Raw genomic sequence first — 23,669 nt, forward strand, 5'->3', positions numbered from 1 at the left:
TCAGAACAGCTCACACTGACCAGGCAGTACTCATATGAGATAATAAATGGTGGCCATATGTATATTCTATACAAGAGGGCCATGATGGCCCTATATTGCTCACCTGTTATCATTGCACTTGAGGACAAGAAGGTCCTCAGAAAAAATATCTAAGTCCAAAGGACAGGAACAACAAAGGGAAGAAATTAAACCAAAAAGAAAAAAAATCTTACAAGGTATAGATATGTTAAAATACACCTAAAAATTGGAGGTACCATCCATGTTGTACCACAGAAAACTGGTCTCGTATTTTCCCTACGGCCAATAATAAAAAAGTTACTAAAATAAGCTATTTATAATAACATAAAAGGGAAGTAATTAAAAAAAAAATTGTAAGTGGACAAAAGAAGGATCTGCCAAAGAAATCTGTTGACATAAATGAAATTTCAGATCAGTATCTTCATAAGTTATGGAGATATAACAATTTAAATTTGAAATAAAGGGAGGTAATTTGACATAAAATCAGTCCATAGTTATCTACCCTGATTGTCTCAGTCCAACTAATAACAATAATGAAATTTCAAATAAGTCCTGTAAGTACTTACTGATATAAATCCATTTTGATTACAATCAGGGGAGGTAATCAGATATAAAACAAGAGCTGTCTGATGACAGCGCGCTCGACTATTCGAAGAACTGATTGAAGAATGGGGTCAAAATATTTCCACGGATATTCAGACAAAAGAAATAAATAGATTAGACAAACAATGTTCCTGTATTACTTTGATTTCGATAAGTCTTGCACTAAATGGCAATATATGAGCCAATTTCAAAGTCCAAAAAGGGCCATAATTCAGCCAAAATAGTTATGTACTCTTGCCTACAGAAGGAAATCATAATGATAAACAAGTGTTCAAAGTTTAAAAGCCATATGTCAAACAGTTTTGACAAAACATGGACTTGTATGAAAACAGAACCAATTTCAAAGTCCAAAAAGGGCCATAATTCAGCCAAAATAGACGACAGAGTTCTGTTCTCTTTCCTACAGATAGAGACTATTATACTAAACAAGTGATAAAAGTTTAAAAGACATATGTCAAACACTTTACAAAAAATATGAACTGGTACGAAAAACTTAACCAACATTTCTAAGTCAAAAGGGGCCATAATTCAGCCAAAATCTTTGATGGAGTTATGTACTCTTACCTATAACTGGACATGGTGATGGTAAAAAGGTGCTGAAAGTTTCAAAGCTTTCTCAAAAGACTTTGTCAAAATATGAACTGGTATGAAATATTAACCCAGATTTCTAAGTCAAAAAGGGCCATAATTCAGCCAAAATCCTTGATGGAGTTATGTGCTCTTGCCTATAACTGGATATGGTGATAGTAAACAAGTATTGAAAGTTTCAAAGCTTTATCTCAAAAGACTTTGTCTAAATATGAACTGGTACGAAAAACTTAACTATGATTTCTAAGTCAAAAGGGGCCATAATTCAGCCAAAATCCTTGATGGAGTTACGTACTCTTGTCTATTACTGGCCATGGTGATGGTAAACAAGTGTTGAAAGTTTCAAAGCTTTATCTTAAAAGACTTTGTCTAAATATGAACTGGTACGAAAAACTTAACCAAGATTTCTAAGTCGAAAGGGGCCATAGTTCAGCCAAAATCCCTGATGGATTTATATTCTCTTGCCTATAACTGGCCATGGTGATGGTAAACAAGTGTTGAAAGTTTCAAAGCTTTATCTTAAAAGACTTTGTCAAAATATGAACTGGTACGAGAAACTTAACCAAGGTGTGACGCCGATGCCGACACCGACGCCGTGGTGAGTAGGATAGCTCTACTTATTCTTCGATTAGTCGAGCTAATAACTCTGGAACATACGATTGGATCTGATTTGTAATGGAATCCAAGATTTATTGTTGCTGAAGATATTTTGGAAGTTTGTATCAAATAAAACCATAAATGAAGTCTCTATATGGCTGCAAAAGCCAAAATAGCCAATTTTGGACCTTTAAGGGGCCATAACTCTGGAACCCAAGATGGAATCTGGCAAAGTTGAAGAAAGGAAGCAAGATCTTGTGGTGATACAAGTTGTGTGCAAGTCTGGTTAAAATCATATCATAAACGAAGCTGCTATTGTGCAGAAAAGGTCAAAATAGCTAATTTTGGCCCTTTCAGGGGCCATAACTCTGGAACCCATAATGGAATCTGGCCAGTTCAAGAAAGGAACCAAGATCTTATGGTGATACAAATTGTGTGCCAGTTTGGTAAAATTCAAATCATAAATAAAGCTGCTATTGTGCAGACAAGGTCAAAATAGCTAAATAACTCTGGAACCCATAATGGGATCTGGCCAGTTCAAGAAAGGAACCGTGATCTTATGGTGATACAAGTTGTGTGCAAGTTTGGTTAATATAAAATCATAAATGAAACAACTATTTTGCAGACAAGAAATTGTTGACGGACGGACGCACGGACGGACGCATGACGGACGAAGGGTGATCACAAAAGCTCACCTTGTCACTATGTGACAGGTGAGCTAAAAACTGGCACATGTGTTCTGTTGAAATGGTATATCAATTTTCATTGATTACGCTATTATTATCATCTCTCTAAAATTTTAGATAAATTTACTTCATTCACAACAGCTGGTTCAGGTAACCAAAATCAATTAGGACAGAGAACTGAAAATTTAAAGAGACAATTATAGATTCTGTTGCTTTATAATCTTTGGTAGTGAAAAAAAGATTCCTTCGTATTTTATTTCAGTATCACAGCAGTGCCACTGATCCAAGTAGAACCATTGACCATCGTATGTCTGTTGGATGGTTTCCTTAAATGAAAGAATTCCAACCTAATAAGAACTGAACTATAACAAGTTTAAAACAAGAGCACCGCCTATGGGTGCCATCACTCGTCTACAAGTGCTGGACAGTATGTAAGAAAATAGTTATAGTTAAGATTTTCTAAGTGCACAAAGGGCCAGAATTCTGACAAAATGCAGGCTAGAGTAATGGTTCTTGGTCTAATTACCCCTTTAAAGATGATAAACAAATGTGCAAAGTTTCAAAGCTGTAGCTCTTACAGTTGAGTTATTGGGAAAAAGTGGACCTAAACAAAAATTTTAACCAAGAAACTCAATTTTCTAAGAACAACAAGAGCTGTCTCCATAGGATGACACATGCCCCCGATGGCACTTTGAATGAATAGTTATGGCCGATGTTAGAGTTTAGGATTTTTTACCTACGGACCTGGGTCTTGCGCGCGACACGTCGTCTTACTGTGATACACATTCATGCCCAATAATTTTAAAATCCATGCATGAATGACAAAGATATGGACCGGACACGCCCATCAATGCACTATCATGAAATATGTCCTTTAACGTCTAAGTATGACCTTGACCTTTGAGCTACGGACCTGGGTCTTGCGTGCGACACATCGTCTTACTGTGGTACACATTCAAGCCAAGTTATTTAAAAATCCATCCATGGATGACAAAGATATGGACCGGACACGAATGCACTATCATGAAAAATGACCTTTAACGTCTAACTGTGACCTTGACCTTTGAGCTACGGACCTGGGTCTGGCGCATGACACATCGTCTTACTGTGGTACACATTCATGCCAAGTTATTTTGAAAATCCATCCATGGATGACAAAGATATGGACCGGACACGAATGCACATCATGAAAAATGACCTTTAACGTCTGTGACCTTGACCTTTGAGCTACGGACCTGGGTCTTGCACGCAACAGGTTGTCTTACTGTGGTACACATTCATGCCAAGTTATTTGAAAATCCATCCATCGATGACAAAGATATGGACCGGACACGAAAATTGCGACAGACCGACAGACTGTTCAAAAACTATATGCCTCCCTTCGGGGGCATAAAAAGGGCCATAATTCTAACAAAATGCGTATCAGAGTTATGGTTCTTGACCTACTACATGGTCAACTAATGATGATAAACAAACGTGCAAAGTTTCAAAGCTGTAACTCTTATAGTTTTTCAGAAAAGGTGGACCTAAACAAAAATTTTAAACAATACTAAGACGATGAATTGATGACAATACCTCTTGAACTTTTTTCAAAAATCAGATGAGCTAAAAAATCAGCAATACATTTCACTTTACCATGTTCTGGACATCAAATTAAAGATCAGTAACATGAAGCAACTGCTCATATTCTGACCACAATCCAACTTATTTTGTTTAAAACTTATGCACAATATGAACCTACGTCAGTATGGTCTACATGTTTCATCAAGGTTTTCAGTTTCTCATTTTCCTGTATGACTTTATCCAGTGCCAGCTGCTTGCCAACAAGAGATTCTTCTAGCTCTTCCACTCTCTGAGATTTCGCCTGTAACTTGGATTTCAACTGTAGCTGTGCTCTGCTGGACCACTCCTGTTATTGAAAGGATTAACAGTATTTAAAGCAGTTTTTCTAAAAAATGAAGAGAGGAGCAAAAAGAATTTCATAACAAGAGCTGTCTCCATAGGATGACACATGTCCCCGATGGCACTTTGAATGAATAGTTATGGCCGATGTTAGAGTTTAGAACCTTTGACCTACGGAGCTGGGTCTTGCGTGCGACACATCGTCTTACTGTGCCACACGTCGTCTTACTGTGCCACACATTCATGCGTAGTTATTTTAAAATCCATGCATGAATGACAAAGATATGGACCGGACACGCCCATCAATGCACTATCATGAAATATGACCTTTAACGTCTAAGTGTGACCTTGACCTTTGACCTACGGAGCTGGGTCTTGCGCACGACACGTCGTCTTACTGTGCCACACATTTATGCGTAGTTACTTGAAAATCCATCCATGGATGACAAAGATATGGACCGGACACGCCCATCAATGCACTATCCTTTAACGTAAGTGTGACCTTGAACTTTGAGCTACGGACCTAGGTCCTGCGCGCGACACGTCGTCTTACTGTGGTACACATTCAAGCCAAGTTATTTGAAAATCCATCCATGGATGACAAAGATATGGACCGGACAGGCACATCAATGCACTATCCTTTAACGTCTAAGTGTGACCATGACCTTTGAGCTACGGACCTGGGTTTTGCGCGAGACACGTCGTCTTACTGTGGTACACATTCATGCCAAGTTATTTGAAAATCCATCCATGGATGACAAAGATATGGACCGGACACGAAAATTGCGGACAGACTGACAGACCGAAGGTTCAAAAACTATATGCCTCCCTCCAGGGGCATAAAAAAACAAGTGAATGAAGTATTGCCATGCAATACAAAGTCCCCTACTGGAAGGCACCTAATTTTCTCTACTGCAGTATAACATAATGAACTGATATCTGTCAATGATGTATAAACAATATTGTACTACATATAAAATATGTTATAACAACACACTTGGATTAAAATGTGCATATATAAAAACCCACAGTTGTTTTCATATTGAATTTTTTTGGCTGATTATAAAAATGTTATCATGTAAGTTATTTATAGTAACAACAAAGGGAAATTAATCTTTAAAAAAAAAAAAAAAAAAAAAAAAAAAAAAAAAATATAAGTCCACAAGAAACTCTTTACCAGGTAGAGATAGGTCAAAATACACCTAAAATTTGGATGTAACATGCATGCTGTACCACAGAAAAGTGGTCTCGATTTTTCTCTACCGCCAGTAATAAAAAAGTTACATAAAAATCTATTTATAGTAACAACAAAGGGACGTAATTCTAAAAACAAGGGTGCCTCATGGTGGTGAACATTTGGTCCAAGTTACATCAAAATCCCTCCATGCATGAAGAAGAAATGTTCCATACAAAGTCATTCTTGAATTTGACCTTTGACCTCTAAATATGACCTTGACCTTAGACCTAGGGACCTGGTTCTTGCGCATGACATGTCTCATCCAGGGGAATATTTGTGCTAACTGATATCTAAATCCTGCTTTGCATGACAAAGTTATAGACCGGACAGGAAAAAAATCCTCTTGACCTTTGATCTCAAAGTGTGACCTTGACCTTTAAGCTAGGGTACTGGGTGTCGTCTCATCATGGGAAACATTTGTGCCAAGTAATATTAAAATCCCCTCATGGATGGCAGAGTTATGGACAGGACAGGAAAAAAACTCTGTTGACCTTTGACCCCTAATTGTGACCTTGACCTTTGAGCTAGGGGTCCGGGATTTGCGCATGACACGTCGTCTCATCATGGGGAACACTTGTGCTAAGTGATATTAAAATCCCTTAATGAATGTCAGAGTTATGGACCGGACACGAAACAGACCCTGTTCATGCTATGTTAACATTTGACTGCTAAGTGTGACCTTGACCTTTGAGCTAGGGGACTGAAAGTTGTGCATGACACATCGTCTTATTATGAGGTACATTTGTGCCAAGTAATATTAAAATCCCTTCATAGATGGGAGAGTTATGGACCGGACAGGAAAAAAGCCTTGTTGACCTTTGACCTCCAATTGTGACCTTGACCTTTAAGCTAGGGGTCCAGGTTTTGCGCATGACACGTCGTCTCCTCATGGGAACATTTGTGCCAAGTAATATTAAAATCTCTTCATGGATGGGAGAGCTATGGACCGGACAGGAAAAAAGCCCTGTTGACCTTTGACCTCCAATTGTGACCTTGACCTTTGAGCTAGGGGTCCGGGATTTGCGCATGACACATCATCTCATCATGGGGAACATTTGTGCCAAGTAATACTAAAATCCCTTCAAGGATGGGAGAGTTGTGGACCGGACAGGAAAAAAGCCCTGTTGACCTTTGACCTCCAATTGTGACCTTGACCTTTGAGCTAGGGGTCCGGGTTTTGCGCATGACACGTCGTCTCATCATGGGGAACATTTGTGCCAAGTAATATTAAAATCCCTTCATGGATGACAGAGTTATGGACCGGACACGAAATTGCGGACGGACGGAATGACGGAAAAGTGCATTCCTATAGTCCCCAAAACTGGTTTTCAACCAGTAGGGGACTAATAAAGCACTTTAAAGTTCTAACTACCATATATTAAAAGACAGGACTGGTAAGCTAGTAAGGTTAAAATTGCAACTTTGGCCAGAGAGCAAAAGCTTTTGTGCCCTAATTGTAAGAATGTTTGCTGCAATCAGGACATGATTAGCTAATTGTTATTTCAAAAGAGTATAACTGTGCCAAAGAAACTTCATATGTAAAACTCATAAAGCATGTCCAACTAGGAACTGTGTTTTCTAAAACAAAAAACAGTAAAGCAAATACAACACCAGTTCCAATACTTAAGCACCTTGTACTGGTGGTACATCCTAAATGATCACAATAATTACACTGATATACCTTAGCAGAGTCAAGTAATAGAAAGAGCATTGAAACTCAAGGGTAAACGATTTGTACGAGGGGGCTACGCCCCCAAGTATAAATCATTTACCAGAGAGTTCTAATGTTCTTTCTGTTTTGTATCATAGCCATCCATATATGGTAGTACAGAAGGCGTTCCACATTGCCATATACAGCAGTTCAGTGAGTACTTAAAATCCTTGCTTTACAAATGTGTAAAGCTCAGGTAAAATAAACCAATGCGAGCACAGAAAATCAATAAAATGCACTTCGCTTTCTGCTGTTAGAGACACGCCCATACACGCTGGCATACTTTCCTATCCAACAGTGCGGTAACTAGCGTGCGGGTATTTAATACCTGCACACTTAGTTACCGCACCCTGCACTCAGTGTATACGATTTACCTGCACCAAATTTGTTAAGAAAAAACACCGAGCTATGATACAATATCATCCTTACTGCAGTTATACTGTCTGGGACTATGTATATAGTGCCTGCCTCATGTATTTTTGTTTTGCTTTTGTTGAAGTCGCATCAACAAAATAATAGGTCTTATTGTGACTTTCATGCTTTGATGGTAGAGGAAGACTCCAGATGCCCCCATGCATGTTATTTCATCAGAGACCAGCACCTGGGTAAAACCACTGACCTTCCTTAAGCAGCTAGATGGCTTCCTCAACTGAAGAATTCAATGCCCTTAGCGTGTCTCCAACCAACATCTGTAAGGGGCAAGTGATTCAAAGTCAGGGATCTTAACCAATCAGCCATGTATGCAACTCTCTGTTTCATGTAATGTAACTACTACATTTACATAACTGAGCAGGTTCACTATCATCCTCAATGCAGCTATACAGTTTCACTATGTGTATGGTGTTTGTCTCCAAAGTAACTACTTCACTAACATACCTGAGCAGAGCTTGTATCAACCCTCAATGCAGCTATACTGTTTCCCTATGTGTATGGTGTCTGTCTCCAAAGTAACTACTTCACTAACCTCAATGACGCTATACTGTTTCCCTATGTGTATGGTGTCTGTCTCAAACGTAACTACTTCACTAACATACCTGAGCAGAGCTTGTATCAACCCTCAATGCAGCTATACTGTTTCCCTATGTGTATGGTGTCTGTCTCCAAAGTAACTACTTCACTAACCTCAATGCAGCTATACAGTTTCACTATGTGTATGGTGTCTGTCTCCAACGTAACTACTTCACTAACATACCTGAGCAGAGCTTGTATCAACCCTCAATGCAGCTATACTGTTTCCCTATGTGTATGGTGTCTGTCTCCAACGTAACTACTTCACTAACATACCTGAGTAGAGCTTGTATCAACCCTCAATGCAGCTATACTGTTTCACTATGTGTATAGTGTCTGTCTCCAACGTAACTACTTCACTAACATACCTGAACAGAGCTTGTATCAACCCTCAATGCAGCTATACAGTTTCACTATGTGTATGGTGTCTGTCTCCAAAGTAACTACTTCACTAACATACCTGAACAGAGCTTGTATCAACCCTCACTGCAGCTATACTGTTTCACTATGTGTATGGTGTCTGTCTCCAAAGTAACTACTTCACTAACCTCAATGCAGCTATACTGTTCCCCTATGTGTATGGTGTCTGTCTCAAACGTAACTACTTCACTAACATACCTGAGCAGAGCTTGTATCAACCCTCAATGCAGCTATACAGTTTCACTATGTGTATGGTGTCTATCTCCAACGTAACTACTTCACTAACATATACCTGAGCAGAGCTTGTATCAACCCTCAATGCAGCTATACTGTTTCACTATGTGTATGGTGTCTGTCTCCAACGTAACTACTTCACTAACATACCTGAACAGAGCTTGTATCAATCCTCAATGCAGCTATACTGTTTCGATATGTGTATAGTGTCTGTCTCTTGCGTAACCAGTTCACTAACATACCCAGGGGTCACACTGGGAATTTTTTTCTCTGAGCCCCTGCTTTTTCCAAAGATGAAATTATGAGGCCAACAACGGCGAAGCGCATAGCATTGACGTTCTTGTAGGACTACATTTTATGTACCAAAGTACTCATACCACTCAAGAAATTAATGTAGATATAACATATTTCTTAGTAACCCTTTAAAAAGCTATTTAGAAATCAATTTTTGTTAACATCTAAAATTATCATTATTATAAATATCTGCCATTTAATAAAAAAAATGCTGAACATGATATTTAAAATAAAGATGTCAAAAAAGAAGAAATTTTGTTTAAGCAGTGTCTTATTTTGCATATTGCCTATAAGTGGGTGGGGTTCGATGCCTTTGCATGTTTTATTCTCGAAAAATACTTTAAAATATGAGCTCCTTTTGCAACAGTTTTTATATTTTTTTTAAATGTAGACTCTTTATTGGCTTTTTATTTAAGACTGCACTAAAAAATCTCGTCAGAAATGACAGAAAATTCCGAAAATTAAGGTCGCGAAAATAGGTGACAAATACGGAAAACGTAAATTAGAATTAAATTTTTGATAAAATACCTATGTTTTATTGCCTTTCTATCATCATATCTATTCAAAACTTACAATTTCTGCTTATCCAAAGCATTTTTATTTGTTTTTGCCCAAACTAACCCTCGGCAACTAACATGATAAAAGAAAATTTACTACAGATTGTCTAACGGCCGATTGCTCATAAAAAGGTATCAAGTGCACAAAATGATGATTATAATTATCCAGTTTGTTATTCAATAATCTAATTATCGCCAATTAACTGCCTGGTCAAATAAAAGTTTTGCAAATTGGCTTCCTCCCTTTCAATAACAGATGTTGTTTGTCTACACAGATTATCGATTTTTCACACCTTTTGGTTCCTAAAACTGGCAATAATCGTAGTTTTGTAGACAGACGTAGCTTCGGGCCATTTTCGCCACTTAGAAAATTTCGGAGCCACATTTAATTTTTTGTCGCAAATGGCTCAAGTGGCGATCGACAGCGTGACCCCTGATACCTGAGCAGACCTTGTATCAACCTTCAATGCAGCTATACTGTTTCACTATGTGTATGGTGTCTGTCTCCAACGTAACTACTTCACTAACATAAATTAGCAGAGCTTGTATCAACCCTCAATGCAGCTATACAGTTTCACTATGTGTATGTTGTCTGTCTCCAACGATACTACTTCACTAACATACCTGAGCAGACCTTGTATCAACCCTCAATGCAGCTATACAGTTTCACTATGTGTATGTCGTCTGTCTCCAATGATACTACTTCACTAACATACCTGAGCAGAGCTTGTATCAACCCTCAATGCAGCTATACTGTTTCACTATGTGTATGGTGTCTATCTCCAACGTAACTACTTCACTAACATACCTGAGCAGACCTTGTATCAACCTTCAATGCAGCTATACTGTTTCACTATGTGTATGGTGTCTATCTCCAACGTAACTACTTCACTAACATACCTTAGCAGAGCTTGTATCAACCTTCAATGCAGCTATACAGTTTCACTATGTGTATGGTGTCTGTCTCCAACGTAACTACTTCACTAACATACCTGAGCAGAGCTTGTATCAACCCTCACTGCAGCTATACTGTTTCACTATGTTTATGATGTTTGTCTCCAACGTAACTACTTCACTAACATACCTGAGCAGACCTTGTATCAACCTTCAATGCAGCTATACTGTTTCACTATGTGTATGGTGTCTATCTCCAACGTAACTACTTCACTAACATACCTGAGCAGAGCTTGTATCAACCCTCAATGCAGCTATACAGTTTCACTATGTGTATGGTGTCTGTCTCTAAAATAACTACTTCACTAACATACCTGAGCAGAGCTTGTATCAACCCTCAATGCAGCTATAATGTTTCACTATGTGTATGGTGTCTGTCTCCAACGTAACTACTTCACTAACATACCTGAGCAGAGCTTGTATCAACCCTCAATGCAGCTATACAGTTTCACGATGTGTATGGTGTCTGTCTCCAATGTAACTACTTCACTAACATACCTGAGCAGAGTTTGTATCAACCCTCACTGCAGCTATACTGTTTCGATATGTGTATAGTGTCTGTCTCTTGCGTAACCAGTTCACTAACATACCTGAGCAGAGCTTGTATCAACCCTCACTGCAGCTATACTGTTTCGATATGTGTATAGTGTCTGTCTCTTGCGTAACCAGTTCACTAACATACCTGAGCAGAGCTTGTATCAACCCTCACTGCAGCTATACTGTCTTCCACTATGTTTATGATGTTTGTCTCTTACGTAACTACTTCACTAACATACCTGAGCAGAGCTTGTATCAACCCTCACTGCAGCTATACAGTTTCACGATGTGTATGGTGTCTGTCTCCAATGTAACTACTTCACTAACATACCTGAGCAGAGCTTGTATCAACCCTCACTGCAGCTATACAGTTTCACGATGTGTATGGTGTCTGTCTCCAATGTAACTACTTCACTAACATACCTGAGCAGAGCTTGTATCAACCCTCACTGCAGCTATACAGTTTCACGATGTGTATGGTGTCTGTCTCCAACGTAACTACTTCACTAACATACCTGAGCAGAGCTTGTATCAACCCTCACTGCAGCTATACTGTTTGACTATGTGTATGGTGTCTGTCTCTTGCGTAACCAGTTCACTAACATACCTGAGCAGACCTTGTATCAACCTTCACTGCAGCAATACTGTTTAACTATGTGTCTAGTGTCTGTCTTTTATTTAACTACTACACTTACATACATGAGCAGTCTGTATCATCCTCGTCTTCCACTATGTATATGGTGTCTTTATTAACCTAATTATTACACTAACATACCTGAGCAGAGTCTGTATCATCCTCACTGCAGCTACTGATGGTCAATGTATCACTCTGTATAAAAATCAAACACAAATGTTATAAAATGTATGAAGAGAATTCACTATATTTCAGCTTAAAGCCAATTAAAATTAATCATTTACATCAAGTTTATGCTGTGTAGCTATGTCCATGTGAAAGGAAGTCCTAAGATATTCAGTACTATATTTTTATATGGTAATTTGACCATTTGCATGTAAATGTAAGTGTACTATGTACATTTACATCTATTTTCTTTCTTCCTTGTGTAGTGTTCTTCTCAGTCAGTTAATGTGAAGGGACATCATTCTCCAATAATTTCAAAATTCTTTAGGTATACAGTTACACGCATTCTGAAGAAATTTTGGTAAAAACAACTGAAACTCAGAAATTGTGAAAAAAAGATTACTACAAGCTTTAACTCTTACAATGCTCGACATGATTGATTCTGCCTTTATGACCAGTGTAGAACATGATCAGCCTGCACATCTGTGCAGTCTGATCATGATCTGCACTGTTTGCCATTCAGTCAGTATCTTTTTTGGTAAGCACCCGCTTTAACTGTTTATGGTGCTGTTCAAATAGGAAGATGGATAAGTTCATTACAGAAATTTAGCAAGGTTAGGGTTAATGCAGCCCTCTAAAAGTCTGCAAAATTAAATAAATCATCACAAGGCATATAAAGATAGACTGAGCATTGCTTTTTCACAATACTGATAGCCTTTTAAAACAGCTTTAACAATATTACATGTATTTATTATTTGTGGAGGAAAATTATTTTCATTCAATTTATCAATCAAAATCCAAGTTATTTTAGCAGAGGCAAGGCGTGCAGCTATTCAAATGTAAATTGCAGTCATCCAAAGTTTTCCATCCTTCACTTCATTCAATTTTCATAAAGTGATAATCTGTTTTTATATGGAAATAAAATCATACTGTGTGAAGTTAATCGTTCGTAAATATTTCACAAATTTTCAGTATAAAGTTCAAGGTCAGCAATGTATATTTTCTTGCTAAATGTGAATTATCCTTGGGCAAAGTTATATATACAAATGTTAGAATCAAGCAATTCAATTCAAATTACAATTTAATTATAAGTATTCATTGTTGACTATTGTCTTGCATTGCACGGTTGCATCAATCCAAAATCAAACCCCAATGAATAAGCATGGTTTCCATTAATTCTATCATAAAAATTTGAAATCCAGGAATTTATGTCTGCAGGAAACAAATGATTGAAATTCATACTCACAAAATTACCGGTAAATGATTTTACAGTGAGTAGAATTGCCTATCATAACAAGTTAAATATTACTGACAATGATAATTAATGAGATGCAAGAAATACTGCACAACCATGTTCATTTATAAAACTTTTTGTTCAAAAAAAAATCTTCGAAGGTTTATTGCAGTATAACCTCTCTTAATGACACCTCCAATGTACAAACACCTCTCTACAAAGACTGATATTTGCCTTTCTTCTAGACAGAATTCCTAGTAAATAAACCTCTACACAGCAACAAGCTCTCTACAACAAACACAGTTCAATCTTCCCATAGGTGTTCATTCTAGAGAGGTTGTACTGTATATTTATAATTCAGTCATTACTAATTACTTCAAAAATATTCTAATAGGGGGGAAAGTCAACTTTGGAGAATAATATAGTCAATCCAATGGTGCAATAAATGGCTACTTTCAGAAAAAGTTGGCTTCATTAAAGGCACTGACCTCAAGTTTGTAAAGCAAAAATAAAGATTTTTTTTCATATCTGAAAATTATTGCTATATTTCTTAAGAAGGTTTAGAAACTTAGAAACTTAAAAATTATCTGTTATATGGGAATACATGATAATTAGTTGTTTTTACTAGTTTTTCAATTCAAAACTGAAAAGTGTTTGTAACGGGCTAACAGAGGTAAACTGCGTTAATAATAAGGCTTTAAATTTACTATCTGTTAAGTATGTTTTCTTCCGTGGTGTATTGGTCAAGACATTTTATTGCAACTTCGTCCCGGGTTTCATACCCAACTCAAGCATGTTTTTTTCTCTCCTTGATTTGGCATTTCTAAGATAATTTAGGAACAAAAATTCATGTTCTAATCTTCATAATATGACCAAACTTCAACCTAAAAGAAAGATCAATTTTAGCCAAAATCTGGAGGTCACAGCCTTTAAGCTGTTCATTTCTAAAAGAAATACACCCATATAAGGTAAGCAGTGTCCTTTAATACTTACATCAAGCAAGAATGCTGGATCTGATTCAGCATTAGCAGATGGGGATATTGTCGCTTCAGCTATAGGTGGGGAACTTCCTGTCTCGTCTATACGTGGTTTTTTCTTTCTTTTCTTCCGCTGAAACTGTGCCAACTGTAAAACAAAACAAGTATATATACAATTACCAGTGTACAGTCACAGATTATTGACAGAAGGATCGACAGTAGTACTAGCCTGAAGGTAAAAAGCTTGTTAACATACATCTGGGAAAATAGAAATTCTCACAAATTTAAATATACTTATAGACTCTGACTTACAAGGAACTTGGTGGTTCATAAATATGTGAAACACATCTGGTTACTGTCTAAGAATTTTTATTTCTAACACTGTTACAGCATGCTAAACTATTTCAAATTACCATCACACTACTAGCTAACATACACAAGTGAAGACATTTGATGATGTTAACTCATCCTACCTCTAGGCAATACTGGCCAACCCTGTTATATTGACTCTGAAGTAACAAATTACGGGTCCTGTAATGTTTCTATGTCACAAATGTAGTCACAGGTTAAACTTTTTGTGGATGATTGTTATATAGATACAAAACATCTCAGACCAAATTAAACTCCAACAAGATTTAGTCGCTTTCACTGGGCTACAATGTATGAAATTTATTGCGAAAAAAGGTTACATTGAAAGTATGAAAGCAAATCTACTTCCTTCTATCAACCAGACAACACTATTTAAAACATGTTGAATCTTAACCCATATTTCAAATGAAATCAAACCACATAACAAGCATCCAAAAATGCCAACTTGATGCTTGGTTTCCTGTGACAAATATAAAACATTGTCTATAATGTCACTGTACAGACTTGGTCACGTTACGGGAGAATATGTGTAAGGCTAGCTCAGTTAGTAGAGCATTCACCCTCCGAGATCATGTTTACCTATGTTCCCCGTCTCATCAGAAATTTGAGGACGAATTTCATATAGCAAAGAGTGTACGAGTCTGACAGAGTATAGGATTTGGATATGGACACATGCTTAATAAAGATCTTAATAAAGTGGAACAAAATGAAGGACTTGGTGCCAAGCTGTTATACATAAATACCCGATCATGAAACTCAACACTTTTAAAGACAGTTGCGCCTACAACCATTTGGTGATGCTCAACAAGATAGTTTGGGGTATGGTACTGGCAGTGGACCATAACAGTTACATGACAATCAAATATAAAGGTAGACCTATATAAGTGAAATAATAGTCTTTTCAATGCAGAGGTAAAGGTAAATTATTTTTACTGTCTATTTGTGAAACAATGAACATAAGCTCCTCTGTTAAACAGTTAAAACCAATTATACCTTACCCCAACAATATCCTGGTACCCATTTACAGCTGGGTCGATTGAGGCAATCATGATAAAGTGCTTTTCCTTTGGACACACCACAAAGGGAGTAGCCAGGGAATCAAACCCGGGGCCTTCATCTCCGTAGGAAAGCATCTTAGCCCTCTTGACCAATGCCTCAATGTCAAATTTTTCATATTTTTTAGATAAAAATGTATCAAATAACTCCCATCAACTGCTCACACAAATCGTAACAAAGAAGAAATATTTTTGTGGAAACATTAGTGCAATGGAACCACTGGAGGGTTGTATTTTGACAGCTGACAGTTTTAGCCAAAGCAGTGGCTAGGATTACGGTACCCGTAACCGTAATCCTAGCCTCCAATTCTAGGATTACAGGGCTTCAGATAATTTTTTTGGCCTATGAGTATTTACTCATCATAATTCTTGCGAATGAGTAAAATGGTAAAATCTGAAATTGACTAGGAGTAATTTTACTCCTGAATATTTGTAAATGAGAAAAAAACAGAAATCAGTTTTATAACATATTTATTGGGTGTAACACCCATGAATTTGTTTGCAGTTCAGTTTCTATTCAGCATTCAAGTTTTTGCTTCTTTTTCTCCATTGGCTTGCTTTGGCTTCACACTCACTGCCAAATCCAACAGATTATTCAATATACCTTTAACGATGTTTTGGGAATCATTTTTTTGTTGGTTTAAAGAATGCGTAGCACGTTTGTTCACTTCATACTTTCCTAGAAAGAGACATGTTGTTGTTTACTCCACACTGGAAGTTGATATTTTAAATCGACACCGCTTTAAAATACACTACCTTACCATCAATATTAATTCCCAACAATTTGATTTACACACACACTGAGTGTATAATATAGTTTAACCTAGGTTTATAGAGTACCATTCAATGCCTGTGTACGTTCAATGTGGCAGAATGAATGCCGATCGTGCTCTGTTATGTAAAGCATCCAGACGATTCAGATTTTGTTTATGCTTGTAAAAAGTCATTGCATTTCATGTACGTTTTTATACACTAAAAAATTAGCAGACATGCGTATATGCATTATTTCAAAGCGTAACTTATGCTAATACGCATCTTATCTGGAGCCCTGGGATTATGAAAGTTCCGTATTTCTAGACAACCCTATGAGGATAGGCCAGGATTACGGAAGTATATTTAAGAGGCATCAAATATATGTTAGGACATGCATAATTAATGATGTTGTAAACATACATATTGCAAATTCACTTAAAATAGTGATTTTTCATGCCTGTCGTATTATTTCATGATACTGATTTGCCATTTTGGGTTAGTATAAATTATATCTGTGTTTGGGGGCAAATTTACTACCAACATACCACACGTAGGTATGCAAACAAAATAATTCTCATTTTCATCCTTACTTTTTTCTTTCATATTAAGTCATCAAAATGCATCCACCTATATAACTAAACGCTCACGTACAATACCAAGTACATTGACAACGATATATCCCCGCGCCGCCTTAAATATATCGTTTAAGATCGTTTTATACTTACCCAAATGGCAGATTGATATTATAAGATGAAATAATATGACAGGCATGAAAAATTGCTATTTAAAGTTAAATAAGTAAGTTTACATCATTTATGCAAATCATGCCTCTTAAAAACTTCCATAATCCTAGCCTATCCTCATAGGGTTGTCTAGGAATACAGAACTTCCTTTAGCCAAACCCTCCTAGTCCTACCCCATTTATAGATGGAAGTGTCTAGGGGTATGGATCCGTACCTCTAGACAAGCCTGTTAGGGGTTTTCTAGGGGTACGGACCTCCGTTTTTCTAGAGATAAAGGGTCATTTACATTTCAAATTTTGTTGAAAATGAAATAACAAGTAAGTCTTCATCAGAATTCACCTAAAACTTGGATCTAAATGAACAGATTTAACAAAGTTCACCCGATCTGTTACATTTTCTTTCGAAACGTAAATAACCGAGGAACACCAAATAAATCACGAGGATTCGAACTGGTAGAAAAAAGATTTAAAGATTAAACAAAGTAATGTTAAATATGTTAGGGGAAGAACTATTTTAATGATAATTAAACCTAAGGGTGTTTATGTTTTCCACACATTTGTTAGCCGTTACAAGATACAAGGAGTTTTATACAAGGGACGTTTTCACAAACAGTCTCTTTTACTTAATGCCGGTTAGTTGATTATTAAACAATCTGTCATTATATCTTGTTAAATAATGAAATAAATAGGTGAATATCAATATGCCTAAATTGTTTTTCCAGCTGAATTTCAAATAGAATTCATTTAAGGGTAAGATGCACTCATTTATCTGTTATTAAGTGTTATCAACAGTTTATTTTACAATAAAGTAATCGGCACGAAACAGTGCAATCATTTAGAGTTCCTTGGTTATTTAGGTTTTGAAAGAGAAGTTTAACAATAGGGTGAACGCTGGTATCTGTAAACCATTTAGATCCAAGTTTTAAGTGAACACTGGTTTAAGGCCTATGCTATTTTGAAATTATGAATTAGGTGGGTGGGGTACATGATATTATTTCTGATGAATTTCGAAGTAACTGTAAAACAAACGTTATTCCACTGTGACAATACATCAAAACCATGAAGTGCTGAACTCTTACTTTAATTTAAAAAGTAAAGTGGGAAAAGTTATCAGTATGTTCGTGTTACAATTTTCGGGGTAAGTATTCTATGTCATCGTGCATAACTGCGAAATAACATACATAATAAAGCTAAACTATCCGTGTAAATGAGCTGAGAGCTATTTTTCTATTTCCGTTTATTACTTTTCTAAAAAACACATTACAATTTACCAGGTGTTGGCAAAATTTGTCATTTTTGTGCACATGCCTTTACACATAAAAGAAGTCCGAACTATAGGTATGGTGTGCGAGAGGGGCCTGAGCGCTTACGTAGTGCTCATTTACAGGAATTGTACTGCTCATATATATATGAATTTTATAGGTAGATAAAATTATTTATGTCATTGTTTTATATTTGGAGCAAATCGGTCCTATTCTGAAATATGTTAATTTATATACTACGGTAAAAGCCAATCAATGAATTCCTTTTATACTGTTGAACCAATCGTGAAACGGCATCTTCCTTCTTCGTCAGCATTCAAGAGTGAATAGCACGCTTCTTTCTTTAATTTTATTTTGGCTATTTTCTTGTTTTATCTTACCACCACATCCCAATCCGCCTCCTCTTTCAAGTGACAATTTTCTGATTTTGAAAGATTTCTCTTAATATGCAAATTCATTTACATTTCTTGATATGCTTTCGGTGGTTATATCCGCCCTAATATGTGAATATATATATTTGTTATGGTATTGGATTGTAATTCCATTCAGATATGAGAACATATCTATTTGTTAAGGACGGTATGTTTCGCCCAGATACGTGAAAATATAAATTTGTTAAGGTATCTTTCGACGTATTATTTAGCATGGATGATTTGAACTGTGAATATATACTTTTTACACTTAACATTTAATTCCACGAGTACACACACATATACATATATATTTACCTTTACCCTTTATACAATAGGAATATGTTTGTTTTACCTGTAAGATTAAAGCATTAACCCCTCGTGAAAAAATAATGAATGTGGCGTTCACTGTTGATTTATAATTGTAATATTATATTTTGACGTTACACTGAAACAAACAAACCCTTTTTGCATATTCATTTATATAAAACAAACAAACAAAAATGGGAACAATGTTTATTTTGCTTGATTGAGAGTAACACCGAAACGACACAATGAACTTTCCCCAGGTTCTGTTGGTGGGGAAAGGCTACAGGGGTCCCTCCAGACATTTTTGAGGCTCAGACTAGTACCTAGATCGAGACACTAACCTCAATTGGATGGCTTCCTTACGTGAAAAGTTTCACACCTCAAGTGGGTTTTTGTTCCCACATCGGTGATGGGCGAGCGACCATGACCATCAAGTTTTTCTTTTGCAAGTATAAAACATAAATATTCAATTAAATTTCGTAAACATAACTGATACTCTCAATGACATTTACCACGTCGGAAGTTACAAATGGTTTGCCGAATACACCATACTTTTAAATACAAAAGTTTACACACAATGTGGGTCGGAAAGCACGAAATTTACGTTCTTGAACGTATATGTGAATAGTTACCTTCGAAATGTAAACAAAGGCATAAAAGTAACTGTTTTCATGTTCGTGGTAAGGATCGACTTGTGATTGTCAATGTTCCCGATACGGAAAATATATGAATGTATAATCACGAGCCGTTTCATCTTACAGGACTTACAAGAACATAGTAAGCGGTTGTTTATTTATTGTATTTATGTTCTAGTAACCTTTGACACTGATTTCGAGGACAGACCGGGTTTGTGACATATACATGTCTGTTGTTGGGCTGGAAAAAGATAGATCCAAAATTTAAACTAAAAACTATATTGCATAAATGTTTCGTTATTTCTGTGCATACAATTCGGTTGTTTGAAGGTTAGAATATCAGAAAATTACAGGAAATAAAACATGTCTTTGAAAAAGTACCGATCTTTCATCATTTGTTTGGTTGGCGCATGATTACAAATTTAATGTTAGTAGGCCGTGATGTCCATGAAGCCGTGTAAAGTGATAATTTTGATGTCACGTTGGTTTTATTTTGTAATTGTGAGTGATCGTTAAGTGATCAGAAAGATCGGACAGTGGGATGTTATAAAAAAAGTGATGTTTTATTTAGATTAGAAAGTCAATCGTACTCTACAATAAGGAACTCTAAGGTAAAATACTCCTTTTATTTCGTTCACTGAAGAAAACATGGCGGACATAGTTTTGTAAAAGAGCGGTGCACGTGTGATTCGTGTAACATAGTTTAACGGCGTTTTCTTAGAAAACTAACGCTCAGCTCATTTACACTGACATATCCTTGATTGAAGAATATATATATTGTATATATATGAGAGACTTACGGTACCAAATAATTACCCCGAAAATTTCTATGCATTTTCTTCTAGTGCACTGTTGGGACATGTTTTTGGGTGTCATTGATACTTTATAATTTATTCGGAGATACATTTTCTTATAATTATTAGTTTCTTTTCGATCCCCGTGCATTTCTCGCGTTGTTACAACAATCTCAGTTTTACATAGAAAGTTTGCATTGTCGAAATAGCATAGTCCTTAATCATATTCTTTATTTCATTTTCAACAAAATTTAAGATATAAATAACTCTAATTCTCCAGAAAAAGGAGGTCCGTACCCCTAGAAAATCCTAACAGGCTTGTCTAGAGGCACGGATCCGTACCTCTAGAATCAGATTCTACAGGTACGGATCCGTACCCCTTGACACTTCCTTTATAGATTCCTCTCTCTAGAACATATTGATCAGATCAGAAGTTCTACAGAACGAAACAGACAATGCCCTCAACCTGTCCCTACAGGACTGCTTTCTCCCTATCCCTCTACCCATACATCTTAGTTGGAAGATACCTCTCATGCATGCACCTCTGAAATCACGACAGTTTACAAGTTACAGACACTGACAGTTGGACCAGCTCTGTTCACGTACAGGAAAGTACTTTGAAAAAAATCTAAAATATTTATATCTGAGCATACTTTTTCTTTCCCTGCTTTAAGTTTTTGGTCTCTCTTTTCACCTTCCATATTGATTTATTTCAAGTTTTGTCAACTTTCTGTTTTGGAATTCATTTCATTGACGATGACGTTTCCGCAAGGTGGCGCATTCATTCTGAAGATCTTCTAAGGGAGCTAATAATTGTAAAATAGGAGGTCTCACACAACCGATTACAGATTTAACGCATTATATAATTATGCACATGTGCTGAAAAAAATCGTGTGAACATGTAAAGGTTGTAGACAAAATGCAAAGTAATCACAGATATACAATAAAACTCGAAATGATGAATGAACACCTTAGACATAATTTTGAATTTAAAGGAATGCGACCGGTATCAGTTTCCCCTGTTGGTCTCCGTATTTATACCTACAGTATGTCCGTATTTTCCCTACACAATGGAAGATAGTAAGTAAGTAAGTAAGCTTTATTCAAAGTCGGTTAGAGGATACAACAATACAACATAAGCTACAATAGTCGGTTCAAAAGCTCTTCAGAGCTTATGTTAAAATGTTGCTTTTCTTGCCGACTTTAAATAAAACTTATCTTATCTTATCTTATCTTAGCTCATAAGAGCTTTTTAACCGACTACATATAATACACTGTATACAAGCATCAGAATACAAACAGCTACACAGCAAGACATATAATCAAGGCATAAATGCATTGTTAAGAATACATGAACTAAAAAACCAACGAATTAAAGCACAAGAACTAAGATGAAAGCATAGTAAACAAACAAAATTAAAAGCACACATAATGATAAAACTAAGGAAAGCACATTCACAAAGCAAAACAAACAGACAAGAACTAAAGACACAAGCATGGTATATAAGCAAATAAAAGCAGCACATAAGGATAAAAAAAAACTAAGGAAAAACATGTGCACGAAGCAAATTAATTAAAGCATATAATCGGAAAAACTAGGCATAAGATTGGCTAAAAAGAAGATTCATGCCTTTCCAGATCTGCAGAGCTAACTATCCTGAGTTGTATGCAACACATTTGCAGTTTTACTATTCCAGAAAGAAATCATATTTTTAAACTGATTAAAATTGTTAGTTAGTCTGAACTCCTCTGGTAGTGAGTTCCACAGAACTGGAGCAGCATATCTAAAACTGTTCTTACCAAATCTAGTTGTTTTAACATGTGGTACCTGTAAAATATTTGTCTATCTAAAATTATAAGAATCATTCCTCTTACATAAAAGATCATCCAAAACTGAAGGGGCCAACTGGTTTAAGATTTTGAAGGTTTCAGTGGCCATGATTTTGATTCTTCGGATGTACAAAGATGGTAACTTGGCTTTATCGAGCAGATCTTGATATGTGCTTGTGTAATCCTCATATACAAAGCGTAAGGCCCTTTCTTGAATCTTTTCTATCTTAGTAGAGTTTCTTTTGGTGCAAAAATGCCATGCTAACGGGCAGGCAATAAAATTAGACAAAATAAAAGAATGAAAAATGGTGAGCGAGTCTACATAAATTTCTACCTATTCTTTTCAGAATGTTAAGTTGCTGGCCTGCCTTTTTGTATATATTTTGTATATGCATGGGTATTAAAACTCAGGTTAAAATCAATATCGACCCCTAATAGCTTAACCACGTCATCACAGCTAATCTGTGAATTATCAATACAAAAAAACTGGATTTTTACTGTGTGTCTTTTTACCAACAGCCAGAGCCTGAAACTTGTCAGGGTTAGCCTTCATACAGTTAGACGAGAACCAGTTTATAAGTATTCTGCTTTCATTTTGCAGGACCTGAATCAACTGCTCAAAGTTGGGGTACTAAAAGAAAGTGTGTTGTCGTCAGCATAATTGTACAATGTACATTTATCAATAAAGTAAAAAATGTCGTTGATGAAGACATTAAATAGTAGGGGACCTAATATAGAGCCCTGGGGCACACCCTTTTTTATCTGAGCCTAAGTGCTGACGGCCCCACCAACCTTGACCTGTTGCTTCCTGTTAGTCAAGAATGAAGACTAAAGGTTAACCGAATGTTCTGAGAGGCCATAGGATTCCAGCTTAAACAGCAGAATATCATGTGGGAGACAGTCGAAGGCCTTGGACATGTCCATGAGGACAGCAGCTACATACTGGTTGCTGTCCAAAACCTCCTTCCAATCCTCCAAAAGTCTGATGATTGTAGTCTGGCACCCTTGCCCCTTTCTAAAAGCACACAAGAAGTTGTTAAATATATTGTCAAAATATAAAGTCATCTGTTCAGATAGTACTTTTTCAAATATTTTTGAGGGCACAGGCAAAATACTGACAGGCCTATAATTCGATTTACACAAGAGATCTTTTT

The 23,669-nt window shown here is 36.5% G+C and overlaps 1 protein-coding gene across 17 annotated transcripts in view; it reads right to left on the bottom strand.

Annotated features, from left to right (window-relative positions):
• The window catches only part of LOC123531196 (uncharacterized), a 212,904-nt gene extending 191,431 nt beyond the window's left edge, over nt 1-21,473 (bottom strand). For all 17 annotated transcript variants that reach the window (XM_053518559.1, XM_053518550.1, XM_053518556.1 and 14 more), the window contains exons 1-4: nt 21,339-21,473; nt 14,373-14,504; nt 12,122-12,175; nt 4,234-4,401 (exon numbers count right to left, since the gene is read on the bottom strand). In XM_053518559.1, the coding sequence (XP_053374534.1) occupies nt 4,234-4,401; nt 12,122-12,175; nt 14,373-14,504; nt 21,339-21,386 (402 nt within the window). In that variant the 5' untranslated portion in view covers nt 21,387-21,473. The remainder of the gene's footprint in view (nt 1-4,233; nt 4,402-12,121; nt 12,176-14,372; nt 14,505-21,338) is intronic.
• Nucleotides 21,474-23,669: the final 2,196 nt, after the last annotated feature.

Source organism: Mercenaria mercenaria, chromosome 11 (genome assembly GCF_021730395.1).
Source record: "Mercenaria mercenaria strain notata chromosome 11, MADL_Memer_1, whole genome shotgun sequence".
Taxonomy (NCBI): Eukaryota; Metazoa; Mollusca; class Bivalvia; order Venerida; family Veneridae; genus Mercenaria; species Mercenaria mercenaria.